The 10531-nt window shown below is 36.1% G+C and overlaps 1 protein-coding gene across 1 annotated transcript; it reads right to left on the bottom strand.

Annotated features, from left to right (window-relative positions):
• Positions 1–4467: 4467 nt before the first annotated feature.
• LOC125041768 (RRP15-like protein) lies at positions 4468–9993 on the bottom strand. The gene is made up of 5 exons (XM_047637032.1): positions 9926–9993; positions 6966–7754; positions 6013–6101; positions 5271–5460; positions 4468–4698 (listed from the first exon to the last, which is right to left on the bottom strand). The coding sequence occupies exons 2-5, from the start codon at positions 7563–7565 to the stop codon at positions 4576–4578; spliced, it is 1002 nt and encodes a 333-aa protein (XP_047492988.1). The 5' UTR covers positions 7566–7754; positions 9926–9993; the 3' UTR covers positions 4468–4575.
• Between the last annotated feature and the right edge of the window lie 538 nt (positions 9994–10531).

Here is a 10531-nt window from a genome sequence, read left to right as displayed (position 1 = left end):
TTTATTTATTTATTTATTTTATTATTTTTTTTTTTTTTTTTTTTTTTTTTTTTTTGGGGGGGGGGGTTTGGCTAGCTGGGAGTTTAGGAAGGGATGGTCTTTGTGACTTTTAAATAGTTCTGCTTATCTTTCTTTTGTTTCATTACCTGCTGAAGTGAAAAGATGGCTTTATTTATGTTAATGGTAACTGGATCTACCAATTTACATGTTATCTTATCTACATGTCAGTCTGTCTGTCAATTAGGATGCTTGTTTTATTTTCTTCTAAAGAAATTTCTTCTCACAATATGTTGTGAAAATGAAGCAAATATTTATTGGTGGCCATGGTATCTTCACCAAACAAAATCACTTTTATCTGGCTTTTCATTTGAAAAAGGAACAGTGTTTTCATCATCAGTTGCTTCTGATGAATATATAATTCTGGAACATTAATAATGTATGTAGCATTAAGGAACTTTCATTGTTATTGCATACCAGACTGACGTTTGTTTATTTTTGTGTGCTAAACTTGTACAAGTACAGAGCATTAACTCATGATATTTCAATCAGCCTCCATTTTTGTGCAATTCTCAACATTCCCTTGTTAGGGCAATTTTTTTTCTACAAAACTCTTTTATCATAATTACCTTCTTAATCAAGAACTTAGAAGTTCACAACTTGGTGCATTACTGCCTAAATTATATATAATATAAATAATATAAACTGTATACACACTACCAACTTTTTTTCATCTATTTAATTATATAAACCACCAAGAAGAATCAAACACCAAAAATATTGTTTATAATCTTGGCTCTTTCACATATTCCCAGTTGATGCATGTCAGCAGATTACAAATTCTGAGTGATGTTAAGAACACATGCTACAAAATATCTTTCTTACCAATTCTAGCACAGTATTAAAGATTTTCCATTCAAAAACCATTCAGGTGCAAGTTAACAATATATGGATAATTGTGATCTTGAATTCAATGTTAGTTTTTCCTCTACTTTTAAATTTAGAGACATTATTGTTAACTATTATTGCATTTTACAGTATCATAAATGCTGATTGTGATTTCTTCTGTCAACAGTTTGTTTGATAGTGTCTAAATAGTATTACATGAGATTCTAGTCACCATGAGTATTCCTTAAGAGTTTAAAGAACTATCATAAATATTAAGGTAATATATAATTCATCATTACAGTGCTTCACTAAATGAGAATTGACTTGGTAGGTGTAGGCTTAACAAATTCAAACTCCATATTTTAGTGTCACCTTCCATGTACCATTATTCAAATAAAATTACTATTATGCTGCCTGCATTTCTACTTCACATTATACACCAACTGATACAACAATCACTAGTGCTCCCAGTTCTTGGTAAGTGTGTTTGACTCTATTCTCTTCAATCATGTGTACAGCGTATAAATAAGTTTCTTTATTCTAAAAAATTGCTATGAGAGAGAGAGAGAGAGAGAGAGAGAGAGAGAGAGAGAGAGAGAGAGAGAGAGAGAGAGAGAGAGAGAGAGAGAGAGAGAGAGAGAGAGAGAGAGAGAAATGGTTAATGGTTAAAAGCAAAATAAATGTGCTAGACATCTAAGGTCATGTAGCACTATAGTAAATGGTAGTGAAGGGTGGTTGAGTTAGTGATTTGTTGTCAAAGTTGGGCAAAGGAACTGACGAGTAAATGGGTTAAGGTTGGGTAAGGTAATGTATAGGGGTTAGAAATGAAGGATGTATATGCATTTGAGGAAGTGTGAGAAGTTGTGGGAGGGATCACGAAAAATCGGTCCCATTTGGCTGGGCTAAATAGATTATTTAAGAATTTTGTAGAGATGGGGGTAGTAGAAGGACAGGGGCATGTGGAAGAGAGAGTAGTGTTGAGGGAGGTAGTGTTATGGGGAGGTGGACAATAAGGTTGTAAGGTAGTAATAAGGGAGGATGGGGTAGTTGATGAAGAAGGTTGTGGGGGTATAGTTGTTGAAGTTGAGCATGTTGGGAGTAGAAATGTCTCCTGGGGTGTTGATTAGGGTGGATACTGTACTAGTATCTAGTATTGAGGAGGGGGTATTAGTTGTAGTGTTCAGAGCCGTGGTCAAAGGAGAGCCTGGGGTCAGGGAATTGGGCGAGTTTGAATTGGTGGAGCTATTTGATGAAGAGGCAAGTCATTGCCTCTAATAATGGTATGGTTAATGGTTCATGGTTAATGGTTATTCATTGTTGGCCATGATAAGCCTGGAGTATGTTGGGGAGAGAAACACCCCTCAGGGTCGCTTGAGGGGTAAGGGCTAGACAACTAAAGCAGGGGAATACCGTGCCCATGGCTCCCTCAGGCCGTTCAGGACTGGCACAAAGTCAGCCTTTCATCCTTTCAGCACGGCTCTCACACCTTAGGAAGTGGATAGTAAAAGGGGTTGGTGAAGGGACAGAAACGAAAAAGTAGGAGGGGAAAAAAAAAAGACCATGCAAAATTTGTTGAGTCGAGGGCTGAGTCCCAAGGTTAGGGAGTTCCCCAGCATTGGGTCCCAGTCTCGCCTCCTAAGCCCCCCCACAACAACAACGGACAAGGGATTGGGGGGGGAAAGAAAGAAAGAAAGAAAGAAAGAAAGAAAGGACGAAAGAAAGAGAAAACTAGTGGTTATTAGTAAAAGAAACAGAACCTTATTCTTAATTTGTCAGCACATATCAGGAAAAAGGAAGGAAAGAAAGAAAGAAAAAAAATCACACAAGCCAGTAGGCAATTTCTGTAAAGAGTTAATGTCTTAATCTGTGCATTAAACTGAAAGTTAGTATAATATACGTCTATTTGCCTTGTACAATGACAAAAGCAAAGCTAAGGGAATGAAGAAACTGATGAATGAGGTTGATATACTAAAAAACAACAAAACATAAGGATGTTCTGTTCACTATTTAAATTGCCTGGCAAAAGTAGTCTCACCCCAAACATTAATGGAATTTGTAGTGTGATTACAAACATGTTTCTGTGATCAATCTCATGGATGGTTCAAGGAAAAGTCGGCTGTACTAGTAATACATGCTAAGGAATTCAGAGGGTATACATTAAAACTTCCACAAAATGTTTCTATAAAGTTGATGTATCTGGGGAGTATGAAGTTCATGATGTGTGAAACAAGATCTCATACAACATTCACCTCCCCCCCCCCAAAAAAAAAAAAAATATTTTAACCAAATACCTGATATCCTTGACAAACTGCAAATTGCATAAGCCTCTATACCAACTACATCTAATACATATAATGAATCACTCCAAAGCACAACATACTAGGACTCTATTATGTAAGGGATGGCAGCTTATACAACCTTTCTATGGGCCAGTCTTTTGGATCTCAAAAGTGCTGGAAGTAATCTAAACCCAGAACAGGGGGGGGGGGGGTTGGTTTGCGAAGTTCTAGCTTCGCCCGGGCCTTCTAGATATGGCCCGGCCCAGAACAGGAGGATCAAGCTGAAGAATGGATTGATGTACATAAGTCTAACTTTATTCTCTACGTCTTTTAGATTTAGAGACTAATATTTTTCCCATTTTTGGTATTTGAACAAAAAGGTTCTGAGTAAATACGAACATAAATCTATCCAAAAGGAGGATTTTCTACAAACACTGAACAGCAAAGAACGGTACACTCAAGTGGCTTCTGTAATTGCTTCAGAGGCATTGAGCACCCTACTAATTCAGTCACCAGTGAGGGGATATTTTCAACTATGGCTGTGTTTGTCTGAGTTGAGGAAGAAACCTACCATGGACAAGGTACAAAGCTTGCCAAAGAGTTAGTACTTCAAGTTTCTGCATTTGATAGTGCAGTCTGTACAATAATAAGCTGTACTCATAAGCAGACCTTCTCAAAATAAATTGGTTATAATAATTTCATACACAACCACAAGGAAGCTTACTGCCTGTAATATGCACTCTATCCACTCTTAAGATATTAACATTATATGGTAAGTGCACAGGATTTGAGTTCACTTTATTCCAAAAATAAACTACTTATCTGCATACCATCTGATGAGTTTTACAAATCTAAGAGCCCTAATTTTAGCAGAGAAGGGGAAACCAGTTAATCAATTATTTTTATCAATTTCAACTGCATATGACATTCTAATATAAAAGTTTTTAATACACACAGGTACTGCTATTCAATTTTTTTTTGTTTTACAGAGATTTCTGGGCTTTAAGAATAAGAAGAGAAAAATAAGTTAGTTTAAGCCATTGTTAAACATTAAGTGAAATGTAGGGTTCATGATAACCCTGACACAAGATACTGAAATGGAAAGTGAAAAAGAAACAGACAATAAATACAAGATGCAAAGGGAAGCTTCTTCTCTCACCTTAATGGCACTGATTTTTAATGAAGCTGCTTTGCAAAATATATATATACTTATATGGTGATTGAAGTAACACAGATATAATAACAACAAAATGGAGTAAAGCTGTTTGCCAAAAAATTATTTGAGGTAAGAAAAACCACAGGCTTTATAAAAACAATTCATTTCTTTACTTTTTCATATAAATTTTATGAACTCACAATTGCAAAATACATAAATATGTTACATTCTCAAACATATTAATTACATAACAACTTAGTCGTCTTCATCGCTCTCTTGATCCCATCCCTGTAGTGTCGGCTCCTTGTAAAAGTTCTCGGAAAGGACACTCCACCTCGGCTTCTTTCCTGGGACTTCATCTGGCTCCTCTTTAAACTCCTGAGAGAATGAGTTACAATTAATCAAAATGCACGATGTTGAGAAATAAATCCACAAATCATGTGAGGCTAACAATATTTATAAAACTGAAGCATGGAAATGATCCCACCACAATCAATTTCCTGCATAGAGCTTAGGTATTGAAGCTACTACCCTTTCCATACATTAAACAATAAGATGTCTACATGTGACTGTGTGGGTAGGAGGGAAGCTTCAGCATGTTACGGACCCTACAGCAACACTGTGCTATGTGATAGTTAATGGTCAATGGTTAAAAGCAAAATAAATGTGCTAGACATCTAAGGTCATGTAGCAACACTGTGCTATGTGATGATAATTAAAGATATTAAAAGTAGGACGTCCTATTACTAAAACATTTGTAGTCTCCATATGAATAGAAAATTCAGGACCACACACTTTGCAGGAAATTCTGGCCACAGGGGGAAATCCCAATTGGACTCTTGATAAACAATAGATGAACTTTTCGTGTGGCTTAGAACAGTGTGCTATTTATATGCAAGTCACCCCTGACCCATGCTAACTAGTACATTCAACATGACAAAACTACTTGCCTTTTTAACCTCGTCTTCAGAATACACGTCTTCCATATGTTTGCCTTTCCTCTTGAGCACCTTCAGGAAATCCTCTTTCCCAATATTTTCAAGCAACGTTTCTTTTCCAATGACGCTCTTGGTCTCTGCCATTTTCTTGGAGATTATGCTCTTGTGCTTTTCAATAGCACCAAATAACTGTACGACTCCACTGAAAGACGGGAATGTTTATTTTCAAATACAACATATAATGTGCAATGTATCAAAATTTTAGCATGATATGTACATATATCTCTATCTCTATCTCTATATATCTAGATATAAGACATTACATTTTCATTTTTGCTATAATTTCTTTCCTGCATGTGCATACAAAAATAATCACACATGTTAATAAACAAGCAAACAAAAAAAAATCATACTAATAAAAAAAACAATCATGATAATAATAAATAAAATAAATGAACTTAATAAATGCATAAATATTGAAATCATATATTAATACAAATAAACAAACAAACAAGAATGCCAACACTCTTATTCTACGGAATCCTGACAAAATATGAATGCAATGTATTAAAGGTATGAATGAAAATGAATATCTTCAAATTACAAGAGAAAATTCTTTGTAAGAGATACAATATAATCAAAACCAGCTAAACACATTTCTTGTACTGTGAAGACAGTCATTCTCATTCATACCTTTTCTACATTTGTTTACATGAGTAAAGTTTATATGAATCCAACCTCTTCTCATACTTACTGTGTGGCAATAACCTTCAGCGCTTTCTCCTTTTCCCGATTGTCTAGTATCGTTGGCTTCACGTGAAACTGGTTAATCCATGCTTTTCTCTGAAATACAATCAGGCTTCTTTAAATCACTTTTTTTTTTTTTTTGACAACTGACCTATTTAGAGACAGAGGCATTCGGTTTTTAAGGGGGAGGGGTGTGTGGAGACTTTGCCTTCCATCTATCTATATATTACAAACTATTATCCTCAGTAACTTAACCCAACTGGCACGTATGGTAAGAATACATAGCATGCCCACTATAATACAAGTTTGTTTAATTGTATTTATACATAGATGGCTCTACAAGTGCTTACTCACCAAGGAGTCAGTTATTAGTCCTACCTATCTCACCTGTTTACCCTTTTCCTTGACTTTTGGAAAGGGTTTTTTGCTGTATTTCATTGTCTTAAATGTACCCAAGATTTTAATAATAATTTAATAAGCATAACATCAATAACAGTATCGATATCAATTGTACTAAAAAGAAAAACACATTTTTCAGCCAATTCAAGGAATGGGGAAATCAGGATGGGTCACTTGGGCCTACTGATAGAATCCTTGCTGGCTTAGCATATGTGGAGCCATCTGTATGTAACAAAATTCACAAAATGCTCTCTAGGGATAGAGAGCATAAAACTGTGGTGGTTGGGTTAATGATACAGTAAGCAATTTATTATCTATGATGTAACTATTACCTGTGCCCCCAACAATTCAACACAGAGAACTTAAGAGAAAGAAAGAAACAAAACAAAAAAAATTATAATAGCACTCGCATCCGTCATATAGGCAACTATCATAGTCAAAAAAAAAAAAAAAAAAAAAAAAAAAAAAAAAAAAAAAAAAAAAAAAAAAAAAAATAATAATAATAAATTGAAGTGGATGGAAAGGAAATATTCATTTGAACAAGAATTTATAGGAACAAACCTGTAATTGCTTCTGATGCAGTGACATTCTGACTTCATTCTTTACCTCTTCTTCTTTCACTAATTTTTTAACATTTCCATCTTCATCTACAACCTCAAAGTCTTCGTCAAATCTGACTCTCCTATCGTCGTCTTTCTTGGCCTTTGTGAGAATTTCTTTGCCCCTTTTCTTCGACTTCAAAATCATGTTTAAAACGTTAGCCAACCCCATGCCAGCCTCTTGCACGGCATCATCTTCCTCATATTCGGAAGCACTGGCATCATCACCATCGTCATCTTCATCCTCACCCTCTTCCTCCTCCTCTTTTAAATCATCAGAGTCAGACAAGTCCTCTCTTTCTATTCTCACTTTCTTTTTAGTCTGGCTTTTACTCTTCATTTTCTTCTTCTTCTTTTTCCTTCCATCATTCTCTGATACAGACTCCTCTTCACCACTGCCAGACTCGACATCGCCAAAGTTGCCATCCCCCGTCGCCCCACGCTTTCGCATTCTGCCCCAACTTACTGCCTTTCTTTGAGTTCTTATCCTTCCATTGCTCACTGTCACTGCCATCTTCCTCTTTGATCTCCTCTGTGAAGTCGTCCTGTTCCATTTCCACATCGTCTAGCGTGTCATTCCAGTCTTCTACTTCCTGCTTGATATCCTCCAAGTCATCCCCCGGCTCATAGTTTTCTGAGCCGCTGTCGACCTCTTCGAGGTTGACCTCTCCATCGTCTGACTCAAGGTGCTCCTCCACCACCCTTGGTTTCTTGACTTGTCGTCCACTTGAAACAGCCATTTTGTCAGAAACTGAAAATTAGGATTATTTAATTAAGTTACTATACATGAAACTAATCATGTTTAATTAAGGGAGAGTGCTTTTGACTTTTACAGACATGCTTTACAGTAAATCAATGAACTAACACAAAGTGGCAATGTAAAATTTAACAATGTTTGCTAGTTTATAGTGACAGATATATGATTACAGCCACAACAGAAGAAAAATAAAATGTTTTGAATTAGTCAAGAGTTTGGGATTCTCAATGTAAGTCTACAGGTATCTATAACTAGTTTCCATGCCTAAATTACATCCTCAGTTTTAAATGCATTAAAAATGGTAATGATGGAATCCTGGCAGTGTCCTTTAAAGTGGTTTTAGTTGGTGCCAGCTAAAAATAATGACAACACCAGGAACCAAAGGGAGGGGAGGGAATGAAGTGTCCTTTGGATATTTCTGGGAATAATAGGTAAAATATTTGATATGGTTTTATGTGCTTCTTCCACTGTAAAGAGGCAATTCCCTCTAAACTCCCCTTATTGGGCGTCGCCACCTCCACAAACCCTCTATGTGAGATACAAAATCACATCTGACTGGCAAGATGGAACCTGAACAGACATGTGTAATTTCACAACTCAGGCTTTTTTTTTTTTCCTCTTTCCCTCATTTGTGATGAAGAGATGAAGAATTGTATATATATTGTTAATAATTATAAAAATTGCCCATTTCAAAATTTCAATTTTTTTTCCTCAACATTATAATGTGGATTTATGCATCTGCTGTTCTTACAAAAAAAAAAAAAAAAAAAAAAAAAAAAAAAAAAAAAAAAATGTACATCATTTATATCATATCAATCATAGGGTTATAAAAGAATCATATGAATTATATTTAGCTGAATCATTATCAAATTGATCAATTACATTGAAATTATCTGTACTGATATGTTAAAGCTAAAATATGACTCTAGAATGCCTTACTTATCTATCCATTGGCTTACCGTACTCATATAAAACTGAAATAAATAGAGATATCTGTACTGATATGTTAAAGCCAAAATATTACTCTAGAATGCCTTACTTATCTATCCATTGGCTTACCGTACTCATATAAAACTGAAATAAATAGAGATATGTCAAGGCCATTTACTTCTCCAGCAGCATTTCTGTATCTGTAAATGGTCCTGACAATTTCTCTATAATTCTTTGACCGAGTCGCATAACAATCCAAGACACAATGAACGCTTGATAATGCACTGCTACAGGTTTAAGACTTCAAACTGTAGGTAGTCTATCACATGGTACGGAAAGTTGTTCTGGGACTTGGACAGCACATAGCCAATACAATTACATGAAAAAATTGTTTTATTGGAATATTTTCAGTACATGACAACCACAATTCGGTATTGGTTACCAAGAGCGACACGACCTCCAGAGACGAAGTCCCAATACCAGGGTATCGTGGGGACCCAAAAACCCAAACCTAACCTTTGCTGCCTTCTACTTATTCCCTGAATGGGGGCAAACCAACTCCAGGAAAGTACGACATCAAGAACTCTGGCTGTCTGAGGGTGTTGTGGACCTAGCGACTGTTTGGTAGATCAAGAAAGGTACCAATGCCCCGGGTTTTTTTCCAACAATTGGGAGAGCCATTTAAGACTTTCGGCAATGCTAGTCTCTGAGTGGTGACATATATGAGGCCGCTACAAATGTACCTGTGTTACATATGACTATTTTCTAAGCTCGGTAAGATGGCAGTGTCTATTTCCCTCTGTCTCTGTGCGTCACTCTAACATTAATCTAGAGTTTCAGTAGAAAGAAAAAAAGTTTAGGGAATGCTTAGCTTGACGAAAACCGAGATACCTTTCTCCCTTGACAAACGTTGCGCCAAATAAAGGAGATACGTGAGTTAAACATTTCCTGCATGCGATAAAACATTTTCGCTTTTCCCTCCACACACCTAACAAATAACAAACAAATACTAACACACGATAACTAACAAAAAGTCCCCAAATAAAAAGAATAAAACTTCCCACCTGGGCCTCCGAGCCTCGCTCACCGCCGTCCTCCCTCGACCTTACAATAACAACAACCTCCAAGAACTCTTCAAATCCACCAACGCCACGTAACGAATCCAATCTAAGTAAACCACAACCCAAATTACACCAAGAGAGGAGAAAACGAATGGAAAGTCCCTCGCGTCTCACCCTCGGCGCGCTCGGTCCTCGCCTCACATGTTCCTTCAAAACAAACCCCGAGGACCAGGACCCGCGCGGATAACAGGAGTAAAGCGGTTTGATTCTTAATATTTTTTTTACTAAGGGAATTGTATGTCGGGATCGGGTAGTTTTTGCTGGATTTAATATTTGTGGGTTTTGGGTCATCTGGTATATCAGTATGTGAAATATCTTTGATACAAGAAAATATTTGAGTATTGAGATCTCAGTGGATATTTCTTATGATAAGGGATTGTTGGGGGTTATATTTTTTTTAGTATATCATGTGTATTCTTATACATTATTTTCACCTCATTTCTCCATCGATTGAGTATAAGAATATATTCCATATAAAAACATTTATCTGTGATGTCCCAGACGCCAATCAGGAGTTGTGAATGGTAACATTGTTCGAATAAGCAATAGTTGTTTTCATAAAACTATAATTCAGAAAATTCTTCTAGCTTATTTTCTTTCAAAACGAACATTCTTAACGTTTGTAATGGTAGTCCATAACAATAATTTTCATTGAAAATCGTTCAATCTCGAATGACACGTCACAGCAAAGATAGGAATGTTTAAAGAAATCTTATAATC

The sequence above is a fragment of the Penaeus chinensis genome, chromosome 31, assembly GCF_019202785.1.
Source record: "Penaeus chinensis breed Huanghai No. 1 chromosome 31, ASM1920278v2, whole genome shotgun sequence".
Taxonomy (NCBI): Eukaryota; Metazoa; Arthropoda; class Malacostraca; order Decapoda; family Penaeidae; genus Penaeus; species Penaeus chinensis.
This window is presented reverse-complemented; position numbering and strand designations above follow the sequence as displayed.